We start from the raw sequence: 22,497 nt of genomic DNA on the forward strand, positions 1-22,497 counted from the left end.
CAAATTTTTGTGTTAAGTGCTAAGGACACTATAGATGTTTTGCACGTCTGAAAATCAAGGGTATTTATTTAGGTACCTGAATATGGATGTAGGATGTCTGACTCTAGTTGTTCTAATCTGCAAGTGTTGGCCAATACATTTATATGTATGGTGTATTTTTGTATCTGCAGTGCTCATTGTTGCATTCCATGGCATGCATATGACATCCAAACATTTTTCTAAAGAAATTTTCTTTTTTCTTTTCTTCTGTTCTATGCTGTATTTTATAGAAAAATAGGTTATTATAAGATATTATGCTATTTTTGTTTAGAAAGAAATAGTAAAACATAGTGTAATCTTGGGCGCAAAAATGTCTCAGTTTTATGTATGCCCAACCAACTGCCCATATGCAGTCTTAAAATCTTTAAATTGGGAGAGGTTTGCTAAAACCTGCTGATACATGCAGGATTTATATATTTGTTATTCTTAATGGAAGTTTCATCTTTATAACCTTCATATGTAGATAAGAAGTATGTTGTTAGTTTCTGAATAATGTGGATCAAATTTACTCTCACTACTAAGCCACGTAGGTAAATGCACATGCAATCAAACTGCTAACATCCTTCTAACATTTTATTACATGCATGAATGGATGTTTTTGTATTTAAAGAATGTATAATATGCTGTATTGATATATTCTCTGTTTTCTTTTAGGGATGCCTGACAAGGAAAATATGTCTACCAGTGCTCTTTGCCCAGTACCTAGAAACTGTAATAAGGTAAATCACACATTCTTCACTACTTTGAAAATAAAAAGAATACATATAACTATACATTTGAAAAACAGCAAATCAATAAAAGGATGGGGGTGGGGGGGAAAGGTCCCGGTCCTGAAAAAGCTTAAAAAACACGTGTAACTTTTATGTTTGCAATAATCCCAGGCTAAAAGTGGTCTTTAATCTTTGCAGGAACAAATTGCCATGACTGAACTTTTCTTCTCTCTCATTGCTGGTCCAAGCCCAGGACATAAAAATATGTAGCTACTGTTGAAGTTGGCAACAGTTTCTGCCTGGATCAGAATTTCATACCTGGGGTTCATCTCTATAATAAAGTCACTGGAATGAAAGAGTGAAATGCATCCCTGTGCAGAGGACCATTTCAAGCCAGGGTGCCATTATTTTGAGGGCTTAAGTGAGCCTTATGTGATTGTAGCCCTTTTAATGTCCCTTTGCACAGGATTGAATTTTACCTTGTCTGCACAGAATAACTGGAAACCCCCATCCCTTTCAGGAAGTGCTTCTCTGCCATTATACTAACCAATTGGAACACACATCCAATAATTTATGAGTAATCTGCCTGGGTTTAAAATAAACACACTACCAGGAAGAAATAACATTGGGATCAGAGTTTGTACAATTCAGGCCAGTTCCTGCTGGGACCAGGATGAGAGAGTTATGGCTGTAGAATGTTACTTGGATGTTTTTCTTTCTGGACATAGTAATTTAAAATGATGCATCTATTTTATGTCTTTACAAAGATAAATAGAATTTTTAAGTGAACACTGAAAACCTCTTGACAGCTAAGCAAACAAAAGCATACTTTGACCCATTTCATTCATGTAAAACTCACTAATTGAAAAAGGAAACCATTTATTCTTACTTGTTTACTTCCATCTCTCCCTTGTCTGTCTGTCCTGCTTCCCCAGAGATAGTGACCTTTCTTAATCAGATCTTTTAGCCTTTATTAAGCATACAAATATTACTGTATACGCAGTTCCTTTTTTTGCTCTGTTATTCACTGACAGCATAACACTTCCTGACCCAGCCATATCCTGCATGAAAATGAACACTTTCCCATTAACTTGGTAATCCTACGTGCTTTGATAGCACCTTCCATTCTAAAAGTATTTATGAAGTAAGGTTACAACACCTCTGTGAGGCATGATCATCTCCATTTTACATAGGTGGAAACTCAAGCATAGAAAGGCTAAGTGACATGCTTGAGACCATACAATAAGTTGGTAGAAGAGCTGAAGCTAAGTGAAACAGCAGAAGTTTGCTTGTGGAATCCCACAAAGATTGACCTTCTCTTCTGTCCCATTAAACATCCATATGCAGCTAGGGTAGGGTGTCACACAACTCTACCTATCCACTACATGTGGGCATACTGCTACCACAGCTCAGCCCATGGGTGAGTTCAGTGCTCTGAAATGAAACCCAAGCAGGACACAGGTGATGCTGGTGGGCAAAGAAAAGCATTTGAAAGGTTTGAAGCAATGGTGCAATCATGTTTGGTTAAAGGTACACATCCCCAGTTGGTCGATTCAGTCTGTAGTTTAGGAGTGCTCCTTCACGCCTCACCACTGCTAAACTTTCAGGCTACGTCTAGACTGCAACCTCTTCTTTCGAAAAAGTGAGCCGCTTTTTCGAAAGAGAGCACCCAGGCAGTCTGGATGCTCTCTTTCGAAAAAGCCCTGTTTGCATTCAAGAACACCTTTTTTCGAAAAAGGCGTTCTTCCTCATGAAATGAGGAGTACCGCCGTCGAAAGAAAAGCCGTGTTCTTTCGATTTAATTTCGAAAGAACGCGGCTGTAGTCTAGACGCAGGTGAAGTTTTTTCGAAAAAAGGCTACTTTTTTCGAAAAAACCCTGCAGTCTAGGCACAGCCTCACATAGCAGCCGCTATGAGTAAGGCTTCTTACTGTCTCCAGTTGCCTAGGAGACACCATCACAACTTGGCAGATAATGACCATGATTCTGTCACCTCTTGGCTGGCCTACAGCAAAACAATGTACCTGAGCATGAAGACTTCAGCATTGATGGCCTTTGCTCATGGGGGAGCATTGTCTAGTGCTCTGGGCATAGGCCCTTCAAACTGTGGAAGTGGAGTTTGGCAAGGGAGCCCAGTCCCTCCCTCTCCACTGGGATCTGAACCAGGGCTCTGTGAGGACTGTGTAAGGTCTGACAACTGGAATGCCTTAAGGCTATCTTTCCTGAGGTACTTTCTACCATCCCTCAATTGTCCAAAGTTCATCATCTGTGGCAAGGAGATGTGCAGGTCAACTCACTGCTTGACACTTCCTTGTGGCCATGTGTGTGGGGTGCTTCCTCCTCGGGGTGGCAGCTGCCTCCTCTGGTGACTTTGCCCTGGGCCAAGTCAGTTCTCAGTCTCTCCCCTGCTGGAATAGTACACAATAGGGATATTAGTTAATGTGTATTTGTGTAAATGTGTAACCGGTGGATTTTTTTTTAAGCAATTGTATGTTTACACTCAAGGGGGCATGATAGATAGGCACTGCTATCAATTAGGGTACGTCTAGACTACAGGGTTTTTTCGACAGAAGTTTTGTCGACAGATACTGTCGACAAAACTTCTGTCGACATAGAGTATCTAGACACATTCAGTTCTGTTGACAAAGCAAGCTGCTTTGTCGACAAAACCCTGTAGTCTAGACGCAACCCTACAGGCAATAACACCTTCTGTCGACAGAACTCTGTCGACAGAAGGTGTTATGCCTCGTAAAATTAGGTTTACCAGCGTCGACAAAACTGCTGAGTTCTGTCGACGTTGTCGACAGAACTCAGCAGTAGTGTAGACGCAGGTATAGTTTTGTCAACAAAGGTCCACTTTTGTCGACAAAACTCAGTAGTCTAGATGTACCCTTTAAGATTTCATTGAACAGGAAGATATGCTTGCAGGTCCAGATTCTCAGATGTGTAGGTGTAGCTTTGCAGTGATCTGGGATTTAAAGTTGCCCTAAAGCCAGAATAGACACCTAAGGAAGGATTCCCCCTGTATGCATGAATCCTTAGGTAATGCAGAGGCACTTGAAGAGCTTCTGCATTACTGCAGAAGCATATGTCCAGGGAAAATGGAGCACATCCAGAGTATCCTTTAACTCCCAGTTATCCATGGCTACTGGAATGATGCTGGCAATAGGTGCAGTTTAGAGCAGCCATTTGTTGAGGTGAATAAAGTTTGAAGGAAGCTCTTTAAAATACTATGTGCTGTAAGAAAACATTCTGCACAGAGATGAATAAAGTAGATGACCTAATGTCTATATAATTCGGATTATACTGACATATTTCCCAATTTTTTGTTTTTATTATTTTCATAGAACTTGCTTGTTTTAATTTCTCTTGTAAATAATTCACAATTTTTTTCCCATAGATCATAAATTTTCTTCAAATTAAATAGAATATATTCCACTCTTTAAATATGCATATTCATCTTTTACTCAGTTTATGTTAATTCTTTTAATGGCTCTAGAATAGATGATTTTCCATATTCAGCATCTAATTATTTGAGCTGTGTGTTCATAGCTTAATTTTTTCTGTCTTGTCACCTGTACTTTTTTGATGAGTAACATAAGATTTTTCTTCTAATGTTTCTCACCATATGGGACTGTTTGGTATTCCTGATTCAATTAAAATTGATAAAAAGTTTGTTTCTGTCTGAAGAAAGCTGCAAAGTGATTTTCTGGTATCAAACAAGTATTCATTTGCCTTTGTGGTTAATTTCATTCGTTTAATACAAAATCACAATTAAACTGAGCATAAAATAACTAAAACAAAATATGAAATGAATGTATTAATGTCCTCAGCTATATTTTGGGGAGAAATGGAAACAATCAACTCTAGGGCTATGTCTAGACTGCAAGCCTCTTTCGAAAGAGCCTCTTTCGAAAGAGAGCGTCTAGACTGCACGCGGAATTTCGAAAAAGCAAGTCACTTTTTCGAAAGAAAGCACCCAGTGAGTCTGGATGCTCTCTTTCTAAAAAGCCTGTTTGCTTTCAAGAACGCCTTCTTTCGAAAGAGCACTTTCGAAAGAAGGCGTTCTTCCTCGTGGAATTAGGTTTACCACCGTCGAAAGAAAAGCCGCATTCTTTCGATTTAATTTCGAAAGAACGTAGCTGCAGTCTAGACGCAGGTGAAGTTTTTTCGAAAAAAGGCTACTTTTTTCGAAAAAACCTCTGAGTCTGGACACAGCCTAGGCTGACTTACTTTAGAGAAAAGAGAATAAGTGCTTTCTGTTGCATTAGTTAAGTTTAATAATTATGTGATAGTGTCTCTTGAAATAGTTTTGAAAATTCTTATAGTGCTAGACCTAGATATGACTGGGTGTAGTAGTTGTGTGTAAACTTCCAGGATAAATGACAGACTCAATAATTATCTCAGATACATTTTGGAAAAAGTTATAGAACAATGTTAAAACATAGGAGAGTTCTGTTCATGTGTATATATGGATAGATATAGTGTGTATGTGAGCGTGAGTAAGCTGGCTTTAAGGTTGCCTGACATTTTCCATTGTGGGACCCTGTTTTCAATTGCCTATAACTTTTTGGGTTGAAATTTTCCAGGCTAGATTGTCTGCCTGATGCTGAAAGTTTTAGCTAAACTGGTCTGGCAATTTCTGAGAATGAGGTTAGGGGAAAACATGTTGTTTTAAAAATATATATTTTCCTGGAGAAGCTCTGGCACCTCCATGCTTTGGAGCAGGGACTTGAAATTTAGCCTGGATGTTACTCTGGCATCAGATATGCACCTTTTGCCATCCACATAACAATTTGCCCAAGTTATAAGCCTCAGTAAAATCTCAGAGCGTACATGCTTGATAGATTTGTTAGAGTTCAGCAGGTAAATTCTCCAAAGATCCTATCTGCACATGGCATGCTTCCTTCTGCACGTGCACCATCCCCACAGAGTGACTCAGCATGTGCCAACTCAGGGCTGCAGGAACTGAACAAGCCTTTCCATGCAAGTGTTTCTCCCTAAAGCTAGAGCAGCGAGACACTGGAACTAAGAGGAGGAAGACTGTTCCTTTTGTGCTCTCAATGCATCTCCTGCTGTCACCCACACAGTGAGAAGGAGCAGGAAGAAGCTGGCTGACTATTCCCAAGGGATTACAGACACAGGGGAAGAGGGAGTGACAGGACCAAGAGTGTAGAAGAAAGATGGCAGGAGTAGAGAGAGACCCAGGCTGGGGACAGACTATTTAACCACTCTCCTACAGAATCTGGAATGAGCTCAGAAGTCTTTTCATTCCTTTCCTGTCATCAAATAAATATGAAACCCTTTCTCAAACCACATATCTCATTGTTCTCTCATGATGGTTCCATAGAGGATAACAGTCTATAACTGCTACCATTTAATCTGTTAGTTTATATGGTAGAGATCATTGCTGTGGATCTAAAGATCTCAACCCTTCTGATGTCCTGTGCTGGAGATCAATATGGTTTCACTTGCTGGCATTTTTGGGGATGGGTGGGTTTTGTTTGTTTTTGAATTAGGAAATTAACCCCAAAAGCTGTCTGTGAAAAAAAGGTTACAATCAAACACTCAGAAGTTAATTATTGCCAGAATTAAGGTTGCCTGTGTAATTTTAATTTGTTCCTCATGTATGTATGCATTGTTATGGTCTTTAAAATTACATGATCACATACTTATTTTCCATGGGAACTCTTAAAAATATATGCTCTAACCACAGACAGTATCCGTGACACATTGTTTTTGATGTGATACATTGCATAGAAAATTAATTTATTATATGCCTTATTAATATCTCAAAATTAGAAAAGTTCTTACTTTTTCCTTCTCGCAGCTTTTGCTGATGAATATATACACACGATAAATTAGATGCACTAGGCATGACTTTTTGCATATAAGTCTTGATATGAATTCGGGAGTACGCTTTGTTAAAACTCTCTAGGGGTTGTTATATTTTTAATGTATTCCCATGCTCTTTATAGTTCTACTGTAGTAAAATAACATGGGCTCCCTCTGGTGGTCACAATAATACCTTAAGATACCCTTAATGTTAAGTAATATCTAAATAGGACAATGTTAGCTTTTTTCTTTCAATGGGAATGAATTCAAATCCTGCTGTGTGTGTAATTGCCTCTTTGGAAGTTGTATTTTGGTTCTTTGGTTCTTCCTCAATTTATTTGATATAATACTATTTTAAATTATTGTCTGTCTTTCATAAATGAGAGCATTTCTTGCTTTTTCTCTGTAGTCTCCTCTGATTTCTCATGTGCTTAAAATTAAGTATGTGCTTAAGTGCCTGCTAGATCAAAGCTCTAAGTTCATGTAACTGAGAGCAGAATTTTGTCCATTTAAATAGTTGGAGTAGCTGTAGGTGGGAGAGCAGTATTTGGTCTTTTGTTAGCTATAGAGATATTTAATAAAAATAACTAAAAACTTTCAGTAGAAAGAAAAAGTGTAATCTGAGTATTAACCCTTTAAGTGATAGCATTTTCTACATAAGCATCCAAATCATTATTCATTATTTTAAGCACATATTGGTAGCTCTAAGCCAGAGGTGGGCAAAATCAGGCCTGAGGACCAGATCCAGCCCGCCAAGCATTTCTCTCTGGCCTGCCCACCCGATTAGCAGAGCATGCATACTTAGTCAGCTGCATGTGTTCGGTGCCCCTTCTCCCATTTTACTCCATCCTGCAGCCAAGTGCTCCCAGGATTTTCCTGCAAGCTGTGCAGAGTGGGGGAGAGGGAAGGATGAATGGCAGAGGGAAGAGCTGAAGTCAAGGTGTTCCCCTGCCCCAGAACCCCTATCTCTGCAGAGCCTGAAGCACGAATGGTAAGTGAGTGCAGAGCTGGGGAGGAGGGAGACAACAGATCAGGTCAGATTTCCATTAGAGACAGCTCATGGCTTCTCTCAAAAGCTTACTCAGCAGCAGCCAGCACACACACCCCCTCGACTGTGCCACACTGTCTCTGTGCCACACATACAGTCACTGTCACATACACACTGCTGCACACACTCAGTCTGTGTCATAAAGTCTGTCTTTCACACACTCTCTTTGTTTCTCTCTGTAGCCTCCAGCCCCAGCCCTTCTGCTCTAGGGCTTGCCCCTTCCGGCAGTCCTGGATCCAGCCCTCGATGATGTACCAAAATTTGTGAAGTGGTCCCGCTGTGAAAATTATTGTCCGGTCCTGCTCTAGGCACTTTAAAACAAGTTAAATATAGTGTTTACAAAGCTAACTTTAAAACTGACAAGATACAATATTGAACAACCTATTGGGCATACCAATAATAATTACACTGGTCCACTGTAATAACCACAGTAGTAAGAAGCATAATAACTCCATCTCTCGTTATCCTAGATCTCAATTTATCATTCCTAAATGCCTGAGAGGAAAGTTTCTTTTAATATATGCAAATGATTAACAAATCTAGGGTTTGTCTTACTCCTAGCAAAATTCTTAATGGTGAATTTTGACACAACTGTAGAATACTGGCTTAGTAGTAAAAGAGAATGTGTGACGTATTGTAGTAAGGTTGTAGGGGCAATGAGAGAGTTGTTTTTTGGAAAGTGCTGACCTCAGCATGGCATTTGAATGAGAGTTGTGTGCTGAATTTGACTGAATTGATTTCTATGGTCTTGTCTACCTGGTGTGGCAATGCACACTAACGGGTGTGAATTAAAGTGCACCAATGTGGTATGCACCTTTTGGCCCATCTAGTCCCTGCTAGAACACACTAAAAGTTCCCTAGTAAGCATGTGCGTCCTTCACTTGCATGGTTTGTATAAGTGTCCTTCAGTGTGTATGCACTAAGTCCTAACCTTCTTGGACTGTGTGCCAAAATCTATTATCTTCTACAGTCATCAGCACAGGATAGCAAAGATGATATATTTGGAATTTTCTGTTTAAAAACTCATGCATATGTTGCATATGCACTTTACACAGTGATTGCTAAATAATATTTTTATGCAAGTCTAAACTATAGTAGTTGTTTCTGATGTCTGCTATAATATTTTGGCATCCATTCTCAGTTATATGAAAATATAATTTGCTTAGATGTCTAAGTTCTTCATTTTGCACTATGTGGAAATGCTCTGGGTTCAGTAATTATCAGATTCCATAGCAATTTGGCTGTTCTAAAGGCTGTATGAGTGAGCATAGTCACTAGCAGTGAGTCACACTGGTGGCAGCATATGGTGGGAGAGATAATAAATTCTGAGGTGTGAAGGCGTTTGTGACAAATGCATTTTTATACACTAGGTAAGAAACTTCATCCTGAAAAATGTTCAGGTCTTTATATGTTGCCAGATCTCTTTACATAAGTAACATTATTAGAAAGGCTGCAGATTTACATATACTTGTCTTACATAAGCTAAATTGTTAGAGAGTCACTATGGAGGCATGAAAGACACCATGGACTTATATGTCAGCAGTATGTAGCAGGGATGTAAGCGACTAGTCACTTCCCCCTTGCCCCTGCTGCCTCTATCAGGGGCAGCAAGGGGGCGGAGCAGGAGCTGGTGCTAGCGGGAGCCGGCTTAAAAGTCAGTTCCCCCAGCACTGTCTCCACAGAGAGCAGGGGAGACCAGGGGTAGTAGGGACTGGGTGCAAGCCAAGAATCGCTGATTCCCGGCTTGCACTCAGTCCCAGACGCTGTGCTTCTGCTTTTTAAGTGTATTAACTGTCTACATTTAAAAATACATTTAAAATGCATTTAAATACATTTAAAAATCAGAAGTGCAGTGGGGGGAACCCGGTGCAAGCTGGGACAGCCGATTCCTGGCTCATGCTGGGTCGCTCGTGTTGCGCTTCAGCTTTTTAAATGTATTAAGAACCTGCCAGCTCTTAATACATTTAAAAGGCAGAGCCGCAGTGCCGTTAACCCCTCTGTGGCTCCCCCACTTATTGACTAATGAACTAGCCGATGGAAAATCCACCAACTAGTTGATTAAACCTAAATTTAACATCCCTAGTATTCAGATGAGAGACAGTTGTACATTTCCTTAATGCTAAATGCAGAAGCCACTTGTCCCAAAACATTCAGGAAACCAATATGTGGATGAGAAGCATCTAGTTGAAGGTGAACCCAGGCAAGGAAAACATTCTGATGGTAGGAAAAGAGAGGTGTGTCTAAGAAAGACGTAGCATTCTTTCATCACCTGTCAGAGAATCAGAAAAGGTATAGGGCCTGGGGGTCCTTTTGCATTTCTCACTGACGCTGGAGACCCAAATAGTGAGGACTGTCATGAATAACTTCCGTTTGCTGCTGACCAGGAAACTAAGTGTTAATGACACCGAGCAGGCTAGAGATTCCATCCTATTGATCCATGCAGGGTTAATTATTGATTTACTTGATTATTGCTAGGCCAGGAATGAACACAAGTTCTGAAAAAAACTTTGCCTGGTCTAGAATGCCCCATGTCAACTACGCAATATGAATGTTAACAATCACTAAATTGTCTCTTCATTAAATACCTGATCTAGTTCACGGTTATAATCTGACCTTCAAAACCTTTCTAGGAGTTGACACTCAAAAGATCACCTCTCCTTTCCACCACAGCTCCACTTCTTAGGAAGAATGGAGCTGTTTACCGCAAGAGTAAGATTGATGTGAGATGGACACAGAACTTTCCTGGTGGCTGATTTTTCAGCTATGGATTTGTTTCTCACAACAGTCATAAACAAAATCAGAATAAAATGAAATATGCATAGGTGTATTTTTGCATATACTAATATAAAATCTTACTCCAAATTACATTTCTACTTTGGGAAGCACTGGCAATGAGCCACTGGCTTTATTTTCTTCTGTGCCTTCAACCATGACAGTGAGATGCAATATAAGCACTTACAACTGGTCGCCAAACTTTTTATAGAGTGGGCCACAAAAAAAGACATTGTCTTGGGACCACTTCCACTCCCATTCACAATTGCAAAACATCTATTCTTTTTTTCTGTCTTCTGAAAATAAGAAGAGCCAACATCATGGGACCACGACCAAATGCTCCCCCACCTTTCTGAATTGGGGTTTGGGAATCCACTGAACTAAATCGATAGGTCACAATTGCTCTTTTCAGAGAGAAGGAGCTAAATTCATCCCTGTTGTGACTCCAGTGGAGTTACTCTGGAAGCACGTTGGTGTAAATAAGGGACAAATGTGGTGTCTGTTTTAAAAGTATGATTTAAGCTAATTAAACCATCCTTTTGTTTTTTGAAATGCAGAACTTTAGACCCAAATTGTCCTGTATGCAGGAAAACCATGTAGAGAACAGGAAACTGCATGGCTAGCTGATGAACTTTCCCTTGTTTTGCTACCTGAAGGAGCTGGCAGAATTTACTCCTTGATTCCCTGTGGAATGAACAAAGGGTGTTTTTACCCTCCATACCCATCCCAGAATCCCTGAGAATCCACTGGAAGGATAGGCCACCTGTGTGGAGGCCCTATCCTATGCCTCTGCTGTCCACCTGGCTCCCCGGATGCACAGTTCCATTGGAACCCACTGGTGGGGCTCCAGCTGCTAACTCTGCCCTTATAACTCCCTTTCCTACTTATCACCTCAAGATCTTCCCCTATTCTCCCATGAATCCTTTTCTCCCATCTTTCCTAGGACTCCCCCGCTCCAGATCCCAACCCCTCTCCCAGGACTCTTCCAAATCCCAGGAAGTGCTGCTCAGGCGTTAGTGCCTCCTGCCTGGTGTAGCCCCATCTGTCAGGAATGCAGTGCATAGGCAGGACCTCCATCCCACCCTTGCTTTCCCCTGGACTGGCTCTAGTGCTGCTGGATATGGGGCTCCACCTGCCAAGCTAGGCATGTGGGTGGCAGTGTGGCTCAGAACATAGATTTAGAGGTGCATCTTCTAGCCTTAGCTACTCACTGCCTATGATTGTTTTCAAGGAATGTCACAAATATGGTTATATTCTGTGTTTCCATTGGAAAATAGAGTCCTGGTCCTTGACTAGGTCTCACCAGCACTATGGTAATATAAATAAATACAATTATAATAAAATATTTCACAGCCCCCGCCCCCCCTTAATAATAATCCATCAAATCTTTGTCATCAATATGTAGGTGAAGAAGGTTCTCACCAGTCATTGCCTCAATGTAATTATTATTCACTGGCTCAGGGCTACATTTGATTTTATGGAATACAAATTCCAAAAGGCAAGTATATTATTTGTAAGACAGGTAGTCAAAGTGCTCTCCGGGAGATGATATAGCTGACTATAGGAAATCTGATTTTAAGATCCCTGATTCAATTTTTCTGCCAAACTTGAGAAAATAATTACAAGATTCAAGAAACTAATTTTGCTGTTTCATATCTAAATATGCAATGTATTACTTGTATATGCCTGACTTACCTGAAGACATAAACCTTGAGAAGAGCGACCCTCTTTTTCACTCTTAATTTCCTGTCTTTCAACTACAACAGCTAAATTGAGCACATGTGCCTGCCCTTATGGGTTGTGATGTATAGTAGTGTACCCTTTTTGTGACCCCATATCCTGTGGTGCTGGGGCAGGGCATCAAAGGGGAAGGGGCATCTGTTGTGTGTGGACATGCTTGTTAAGTGATGCTTTGGTGAACTCTTCCAGATCTGTGAACAATGAGTACCAAAGGACCAGAGCAGGGAGCATTGGCCTAGCTCTGCAGGACAGGGGCTACCTCTATAGGATGATTGTGGGACAGGTTCAGCCCTTTTCCTCTGTCCCCCAAAAATATTTTCACTGCCACCTGAGAGAAAAATTTTGATTCAGAAATTATAAATGTTAGATGAGTCAGATGTCTAAGATACAGTTGAATATGTAGTTCTCACCTATTATTTCTAGTGATGGCAAAGTGCTATTCAAGTATTTAAAGATTTATGATTTCTTCGTTATTTATTCTTTTTTAAAGTTTCTGTCTAGAGGAAAGCTTGACATAAGAGACTTAATGTGTTTGATGTCTGTGTTGAGGCTTCACTATCAGCGAATTGAAGATCAAACTGAAGATTTCAGTTAGTGAGGAATACAAATACACACATGTACATGAGTTTGCAAGTACAGAAGGGAAAGGAATGCATTTTGTTTCAGTACAAAAGCAATAAAAGAGGAATCATGTTTCCAATACCAGTTACTGTACAACAGTACAGTACTAACTCAGGGTTATTGCACTACATGGCTATGTCTAGACTGGCATGATTTTCTGCAAATGCTTTTAACGGAAAAGTTTTTCCGTTAAAAGCATTTGCGGAAAAGAGTGTCTAGATTGGCACGGACACTTTTGCGCAAAAGCACTTTTTGCGGAAAAGCGTCCGTGCCAATCTTGACGCGGTTTTGCGCAAGAAAGCCCCGATCGCCATTTTGGTGATTGGGGCTTTTTTGCGCAAAACAGTTTTCAGCTGTCTACACTGGCCCTTTTGCAGAAAAGCAATTCCAGAAAAGAGCTTTTGCCCGAACGGGAGCAGCATAGCATTTCCGCAAGATCACTGACAATCTTACATGAGATCGTCAGTGTTCTTGCAGAAATTCAAGCGGCCAGTGTAGACAGCTGGCAAGTTTTTCCACAAAAGCAATTGCTTTTGCGGAAAAACTTGCCAGGCTAGACGCAGCTGTTTTCATGTCACATAAACAAAGCTTTTTTTTTAAATAATTTAAAACAATGGTACAACTTTGTAGGAGGCACTTCACCAATTGGAGAATCAAAGCCTAAACATTACCTTAAATTATAACTGGGAAGGAAGCAGCTTAAAGGAGTGAGAATAAAATTGAACTCTGAATAAATCACTTCAAACCACAAAATGGTGCTTAATCTTTTCTTACTTTCTGAAGCTGCTAATGAACCAGATGTAAGTCTGAGGGAGAGTAAGGTGAAATCCTTTCCCATCATTCCATTCTTCTAGTGTGTTTTTCTGTGTATCAGCTTCTGAAAGCCCCTTAGCCCATTAAAAACCATAGCTTATTTATGGGAATACCAAACACAATTAAATCTGTTTCTTTTAATTGCATAAATTTGCAGCAAGTTTCCCATCCCCATCTTCATGTTGGGATCTGAAAGCAAGGTCTGTTGGATCTAAAAGTCCAGTTCAACTAAAAGATTATTTTTAGTAGCAGAAAATCCTTTTGTCAGCCCTCTAACCACCTGAGGAGAAAACAGTGGCAAGTTGCAGCTAAATAGCAGGTTAAACAGCATGATGTCAGTCTTCTGGGCTATGTCTAGATTCAGGTATTTGAGTGGCTTTTTTCCATTGTTGATGTAGTACTGGCACAGATATGGACAAAGATGTTTTCATCTCTGTCTAGGGTTGCAAATTTTGGCTGAATACATCTCTGGGAGTTTCATCTAGGGATGTGAATGTTTAACTGGTTAACCGGAAAGCCTCACCCATGAAGGTTAACTGGTGGGGGCTGGAACCTGTGTCCGTGGCGGGCTCGAGTGCCCTGCAGGTAGCGGCTGCTCACGTGTCCCAGGTAGAGCAGCCTCTGACCACGGCAGCCCAGAAGCCCCGTAGGCAGGGATTACTCCAGCCCAGCCTGTGCAGCGCCTGCCTGCAGTGGGGGCTGGGAGGGGCATCCCCCACCTCTCCATTTAATCAGTTAACTGGTTAAACAACATTTAATCAGTTAACTGGTTTAACTAGTTGGCCAGTTAAATGAGATTTTACATCCCTGATTTCATCATGACATACCTTTATTAAAGATTAATCTTTGATTCCAGGAGAGTTGGCAACTCTAGGTTGTCTAACTCTGTTAAGAGAGGTATCATCAGAGGGGTACCCATGTTAGTCTGAATCTGCATAAACAATGAGAAGTCCTGTGGCACCTTATAGACTAACAGATTTATTGGAGCATAAGCTTTCGTGGGCATCTGACAAAGTGGGTCAGGTGCCACAGGACTTCTCGTTGTTTCTGTTCAGAGAAGGTCTAGGTGGCATGCTGGTTACCAAAAAAAAAGTGAATGGTCTGCACTAATCACTGCTGATGCTAGCAGAGCTGTACTGATACTACATCAATGGTGAGAAATTTTCACAAAAACTTGATAGTAGTCAAGACTCTAGAATTGGGTTTGAACATGGCTTTTATTTGAAAGTTTGAGCTCTCTGACAGTTCTGGGACCAGTGGTACAGTGTAATGACAGCTTCATGCTCCAAATTTATGCATGGAAATTGCAAGGAAGGACAAGGGGGCTGCTGTGCTGGAATCTCTAAATACAGTATTAGCAGGATCACAAAGGAGTCTCTTTCTTTTAGTTTATAAAACTCTGTTCTTGAACTGTCGTTTTGTGTGTGTATTTGTCTTGTCTGTTTTAGAATGTAAGCTCTTAGGGGGCTGACGACACATATTGCTCCTTAGAAAGTCTGTGAATCTGTGGCAGTTTATACACATGATTTTCCATAGAAAGATGGTAGTCTATTTCACTGGGGACTCTTTTTGAATGAGGCATCATGTTACTTCATGACAGTCTCTCAAGCACACGTTGCAATTAGAGGGACTGTTTAGTGCAGTGTTGCAGGAATTATGACTTTTAGATTTACGAGTTAGTTGCAAATATTGAATTGGCGTTCAGTATTTTCACTCAGTCTGTTTTAGATTGCAGTAATTACATTTTACATCTGGAACAGTAGACATTAACTGTTTTTCTTTGCGGTATTTGCTTTGAGGATAAAATATTTAATCCGGTCCAAGCATTCTTTATCTACAGTACCAAAAAACACCCAACCATAAATCTAAATATCTAACTATAAATTAAGGAAGGGTTTAAGGTTAGATTTAATGAGGGTGAAAACATCTCACAGGGAGAAGGAACAGAATTCCAGTTACATTGAACAACACAGTCAGCAATTACATTAAAATGAGCAATGATATTAAATAGGATAAGAAGAGACAAGGATTGTAGGTAATTAAGTATCCCACAAGGACAGATGTGATTCCTGAAATTCTTGAAAGCCAGACTGAGAGAATTTAGTTTTTTGTTATGTTCTGGTAGAAGTAAATCAAAGCCACATTCTTCAGAAACTTGCTAAGGGTTTCAGGGAATGCAATGGGATAGTGGTTAGTGAGTGAAAAGGTGTCAAATATTGTACTATTGTTGATCTTGTTTGTAATACTGTTGGATTAGACATTGTTGTGTTGGGCATAATATTGGAGCCAAAGTTTCCTTGTTTACCAAAAAAGACTTCAGTTTAAAAATGGAAACAGATTGTTGTCTATTCAGAGTTGTGCTGTTCATCCACTAGTTAAGAGGTAACTTGAGCTGAAATTCTGAACAGTAGATACTTGTTTTTAAAACCATATGAAATATATTCAGGACTTCCCGTGTTTACCTTCTTGTACCTCTAGCTGTTGCGTGCTCCTCTCCCAGAAGTACCACCTCTTAAACAGATGCAGATAAACTCGGTGATTTCCTGCCTACCTACGGACTGTTCCAGTGTTGCAGACAGGGAACAGCCAGGGAAACCATTCATTTTAATACATACAGTATCCATTTCTAACGATTTAATTTCAAATATCTTTGCTGGTATGAAGTCAGTACACTGACTGGAAAATATATTAAGTACTAAGACATCGCAGTATTGATTAGTTTTATACACCTCATAGATTCATGCTAATCATACTTGTCTTAACAGTATTTACTTTGAGGATTAGATACTTAATCAAATCCAGTATGGTTGATCTAGTACCCTTTATTTACGATACTACAGATTTCTTGACCAGAAGATTGCAATCAGCTTTTATATAAAAGCAAGATTTCTTCCTAGCCTTCATATTTGATGCTTTTCTACTAATATGCATTGTTAGAGCTAGGGTGACCATAGCAACTGTGATAAAATTGGGACAGGTTGTGGAAGGCGGGGATAGAGAGTTGTGTATACCACAAATCTCCTAATATTGGGATGGTCCTGACAATATTTGGATATCTGGTCACCCTAGGTAGATCTCACACATTAATATACATGGAGCCAATGCAGACAGAAATTATGATCCCAAAGAAAAGTTCTACAGAAGATCCATGTTAGCTGTCTTTTTATGGCCAACTCGCCTACCTTTCTATCAAATCTAATCATTTAAAGGTAGATCTTTGCTGTATAGCAGAGCTCTGACAATCAGAGCTGCCTTCTTCTTCTTCCTCTTCTTCTCCAGCTTCTTCTTTGTCATCTTCATTTGTATCACAGTAGCGTTTAGGAGTCCTGCTTATGCTCTAGGACCCTTCTTTGCCACATGCTGTACAAGCAAAGAACAAAACTGTTCCTGCCCAAAGAGCTGACAATCTAAAGATAAAAGCAAGAGTCAACCAAGGAATACAGAGAGATGGGAGTACCAGGATATAATGAGCTAATATTGATCAGTGTAATAGGTTGTGGTGTCAGAATACCAACAGCCTAACCATTACCAAGTTTTTTGTAAGCGTGCTAGAAAAGTGTAGTTTTAAGCAGGGCTCTGAATTGGGCTAATGAGTTAATTTTGTGGATGTTTATCACGACCAAAAAATTTGCTTTTAGGCCAATGTAACTGGACAAAAGTACTGTTCTGAAAAGTTATGCCTGGCTAAAAAGAAGAAATTTCATCTTAATATGTGTTTTTCCCATTTTTGGAGGGATCTTCGCTAGCCAGTGATATAGGGTTTATTTCCTCTCTTTAATATTCCAAACTAAGAACAATTTTCATGCACTAGAGAACTTTTATTACACCTCTGGAAAACAATATGTCATTGTAAAGACTCATTAGATCTACTTTACATAAAAAGATGTAGTATGAGGTCTTGAACCAGTCAGATTGTTTTTCAGCTTCATTTTTTAAAAGATTGTTTGTATTTTAAAAGAACGTGCTTGTAGGAAGGTAAAGTTTTACCTTTGACATAGGAGAAAAATAAGGGGTACACAGGACAGCTGGAATCTGAAGCAGGAGCACTGTACCACCAGAATGTTTCTTCTATCTATCTTTCTTTCACACAGCATAGCAAATTGAAGCTGGGCAACAAAATGCACTGTTGTAAATCTGGGGAGGAGTGGGAACTTGATTCACCAAAGATAGCAGGGGCAGAAGTAAATTATGCTCCCTGTGCCAGCACTGTCCTGTTTGCTAAAGGTGAGAGAGATACTCTGAAGAGGGTAGACAGTGTTACTATTGCTGTCTATTGCTCAGGGATTTGCAGGAAGCTTTTAAAACTCAGGGGATGTGTCTCACTTTGATGAAATTTTCTTTAGCAAAAATCACTGTGAGCTCAGTGTGAAATTCTGGCCACAATGAAATCATTAACATTGATGATTAATTGATACATTGATACTGTTTTGGATCCCTAGATGTGAAAAACAAAGGAGTGTGAGTATCATTATCCCATTTTACAGATGGAGAAGTTTTGCTTGCCAACTTAGTGGGAGAGCCCAGGAAGCAATATTGATCTTACATCATCTTGTGTTGTCCTAGTAAAGTCAACAGAAGTTTTGTAGGTCCAGAATTTTACCCCTTGACTCCTCTTCTCCTAAATCCTGAGTCTAGCAAGGCATCAGACTAATCCTTGGCATGAGACTGTTCAAACTTAGTCCACTGCCTTAAGGCTCAAGGGGAAGTTCTGGTATCAAGGGATTGCCAGGATACAGGGGTGCCTCATCCAGGCCAACTTTCCTCCCCATGTGCTTCTTATAAAGGGAGTGAGTGTGGGGCATACAGGTGGTGGGGTCAGAGAACACAAGGAGAATCCTCCACTAGCTAGTTGAACAATAACTTTATTTTAGTTTGCCGATGGTAATATTTTGAATATTTGTTATGAACCAAAACATGTTTGGGAAATGATTATTTTTTTAAAAATTCATCCATATTTATAACTTGGTTTTTCATCTTCAGAATCATATTGTTTTTGGAGATGCAAATGATATAGGCAAACCAATCTACCATTAATAATGCTGCAGAGATCAAGAAAACAACAGTTTTAGTGAGATATAGTAGGGAAAAAAATCATTATTCTTTCTTAAGTTAAAAATAAATGCTGTGCCTGGCAAACAAATCACCTCTCCTAACTAAGATGGTCCATGACAACTGTATGGACTATCTGGTACGTTCTCAGTGGAGTTAGCATTTTGGGATATTTTATTCAATTCACTCAGTGTCATTACCACAGCTGTTTCATTGTAGCAGGGAAGTAGAAAAATGACAAGAAAATAAGACATCATTAGCTATGTTCTCAAGTTTTTGGTATGCTGATCATATTCTGCTTCAATATTCTTATTTTCCTTTGACATTTAGTAAAGTATCATTTTTCATAATGGCTGAAACATTTTGTGTTAAAAACAATAGTTATGGATTGTTAAGGAGACACTGTGCAAAATGCTAAATAATGCATGTCTAATTTAACATCAAGGTACTCTCATCTGAAGAAGTCGGTTTTGCCCACGAGAGATTAAAAAAATAGTCTCTAAGGTGCCACAGGATACTCTTTGTTTTTAACATTTTAATATAAGTCTGGTGCACTGATTACACTTCAAGTATGTAAAATGACAGGTATTCCTGCCTGTGCAATTAATAAACTTACAGTAAGATGCAAACAATTTTTAAACTAACTTTGCACCATTTATACTGTGTATATTTTGCTTTTTTCTATGATTCAGCAATAACAATAATTTATAAATAATAATTATCCTCTAGCAGCTTTTTAAACCATAGTTCTCAAGACTTTGTAAAGTAGATAAGTACTGTTATCCCTCTTATACATCAGGAGAAACTGAGGCACAGAGACATGTAGTTTACCTAAGGTCACACAGAAAATTAACTAATTAATTTCATTTTTGTTAGTTACTGCTTCTGGGTATTATGCATTGCAGTGTTTGGGTTACAAACGCTGCAGGGTAATGTAAAGTGATTTACAGTCCAGAAGGTTTTAGTGGGAGGTGTAATTTTGCTGTCTTGATGGCAGTATCGTAAGTTTGTAACAATTGTTGGTTTCTGAGTTCATTCCATATTTCGTTTTTTACCATCAGTGCTGAAGTGTTCTTCCTTCCTGCTTTTTCAGTCACAGTCCTTATCTAAGAACCTAAGGAAATGTCTTCACTTGCCATGCTGGATGCTGACCTTCTGGCATTCGATTTAGCGGTCTAGTTAAGACCCATAAATTGAACACTGATGTTGCTAGGATGTTGATCATTAAACCCTTTGTTACATTTTAAAAGCCCTATCTGTTTATACATCTTCACATTTCATGTAATTTGTTTTAAAGTGCAAAGCACTAAAGTTCTTCTTTTGGATACCTTCCATGTGGTTTCCATAGTTCACTGGGAATCTTCCACACATGTCCAGGGTCAAACCTGGGCCTCAAGCATTATTCCTTACATTGTTCATCCTTTTTTGTTTCAGTCAATTAATAATTTTAAACCCTTTTTTTATTATTTGTTTCATTTAAATTTTATTTTTCAGACACCTCTTATTGAACCTCACATCCCACTTCGTCCTCCTAAAACTATTACGCAGGTAATGGGGACATAGATGTGTTGGGGAACTAAGCTGCTGTGCACAGTGAAATAACTGATGGCATCAGTTTTTGCTGTATGGGGGTAGGATATTCAGCTGTACAGTGGCGGTGGTGCTTTGCTTTAGGCCTTTGGGTATTTTAGACTTATAGTCCTCAGCATGTTACAGCATTCTTCACAATTCACCATTTGTACAAAGGCTTTAATTTGGGGCGTGGATGGTATTTTGTCTTTCAGCAGGCTGTATCGTCAGATATTAAAAATGTATTTCATATTAAAAATGTTTAACATCTGTTCATTTTGTTCCCTTTATTCTTCACCTTAAACAAGGTGCCATCAGAAAAGATCCTCAGAGCTGGAAAGATTTTACGCAATGCAATTCTTTCCCGAGCACCTCACATGATAAGAGATCGAAAATATCATCTAAAGACTTACAGGTGTGTGTGAACTGATTGCGTAAAGGTTTGGGAATGTTTGCATGTACCATCCTTTGACTCGTGATTTATGCCTTACTATGTCTGCAGATCTCAAAAGGTCTGAAATTCTTCTGGAATGATATTTGTGTCTGAGTGTTATGCAGTGTTTAATGTGCTTGGTAAACCCTTTCTAGATGATTTGACTGGAAATGGAGTCCATGATTGTGAACGGAGATTGCATATAAACTCCCCATAACCATTATGGTTAGCTGGACTATTTTACACATCAGGCTAAATATATACAGTAGATCCTGATATTTTGATGTATCACTAAATAATGAATGGAAATCTCATTAAAAAACTATGCTACTGTATTGATCCTAAAAGAGAGCTGGACCTGTTTTGCTCAATGTGCAGTTCTGAAAGTTCACATAGTGAAATGCAGTTCTTACATCTTATAAATTCTCAGCTTTATTTGAAATTAAACTTTTCAGTTTACAGTCAGTCTTTCTGATCTTCCTTTTGGTGGCAGCACTGTCTTGCTGAAATGGGACTTTTGTGACACTAGCAAAATAAGTGTTGAAAGTCCAGGACTATTAATGATTTCTCACCCTATAGCTGGATTAAGAAACATTTGAGTAGCTTTACTATTTAATATTTAATCCAAATGAGTCCTACATGATTTTGAGTGTACACAAAGTGGTTTACAGTTTCTGAGTACTTCCACTCTTTGATAGTTAATCAGTGTGTCACTGATGAACTTTTTCAGAGACACACATTGATTTTTGCCTTAGATTTCAGTCTGAAATTGACTCAGACATTAATTTGATGTATTCTAAACCAATGAGAGATATGGAATCCTTGTGTTTTCTGAATGGTTGTAACAAAATGTGTTTCTGCAGTTATTGTTCTTTGTTTCAGAACAGTTCTAGGATGATGCATGTAGGTCAGTGCTGTAGAAGCTCCTCCACATGACTCTGCCAATTGATCTAAAGCCACGGACCCACTTGTGGGTGTGTGCCACTTTGTTTACCTAAAGAGTCCATAGCCACGGAGCCTCATGGCTCCCACTGGCTCCAGTTTGCAGTTTCCAGCCAAGTCACTGTCTAATCTAAACTTGAGCATGTCAGTAGTCCTTGTTACCTTCACATCTAGAAGATGTACATGGATATAAAACAGTGAAACTTGTCCAGGTGGACCAGACAATCCTTGTTTGTATGTGGTTCTTTATGTACTTTCCAGCTTTAATCATGCTGCTGAGGTTTCTTCTACTCTGGTGCTTTATAGATTGTTGTAACAAGGCGTAGTAGGTCTTTACAGGTGACCTGAAGATGGTCAGAGCCAGGTTCTCTGATCTCCTTTGGTGAGTTATTCCAGAGCTTTGGGACAGCTTCTTGAAAAGGGTTTACTTCTACCACAAGAGCTTATACATGGGATGTGTCTGTTATGCTGTTAGATGATTACGGCTAGCAGGGGGAGTCCTACAGAAGAGTTTGTGTACAGATTCCTGGAAAGGCTTTATAGATCAATACCAGAAAATCCAATAGTGATCAGGGAACTAATGCAGATTGTGGAGCACCATTACAATAATCTCTCTTTAGCTCCTTCTGTTTGGACTATATTGGCTAGCAAAGTGCTTGAGCCCTAATGTATCTGTCTTCACTGTGGGCCCTGCAAAATGTAATACTGACCCCATCCAAAGGACAAAGTCAACATATTCACTTTATCAGCTAATTGCTTAGTATTAAACTTGTTACATTTTATCTCCTGGAATAAGCGTATTATTCCCCCTCCTTTTTTTTTTCAATGCCTGATAATTTGTAGAAAGACTTTTAGTCATTGTACACATGGAGTTTTGAATTCAGTTCTGGGTAAGCCTTGAAATGCTGAGGTAATGTGTTTCTTAGT

The 22,497-nt window shown here is 39.4% G+C and overlaps 1 protein-coding gene across 4 annotated transcripts in view; it reads left to right on the forward strand.

Moving 5' to 3' along the window:
- Nucleotides 1-22,497, forward strand: part of RAPGEF4 (Rap guanine nucleotide exchange factor 4) — a 230,160-nt gene that overhangs the window by 128,673 nt on the left and 78,990 nt on the right. For 3 of the 4 annotated variants that reach the window (XM_006116479.5, XM_014570177.4, XM_014570176.4), the window contains 3 exons: nt 694-758; nt 20,121-20,174; nt 20,504-20,610. In XM_006116479.5, coding sequence (XP_006116541.2) covers nt 694-758; nt 20,121-20,174; nt 20,504-20,610 — 226 coding nt within the window. The remainder of the gene's footprint in view (nt 1-693; nt 759-20,120; nt 20,175-20,503; nt 20,611-22,497) is intronic. The other variant, XM_089779764.1, reaches the window with a different exon arrangement.

Source organism: Pelodiscus sinensis, chromosome 7 (genome assembly GCF_052426305.1).
Source record: "Pelodiscus sinensis isolate ZL-2025 chromosome 7, ASM5242630v1, whole genome shotgun sequence".
NCBI classification, from domain to species: domain Eukaryota; kingdom Metazoa; phylum Chordata; order Testudines; family Trionychidae; genus Pelodiscus; species Pelodiscus sinensis.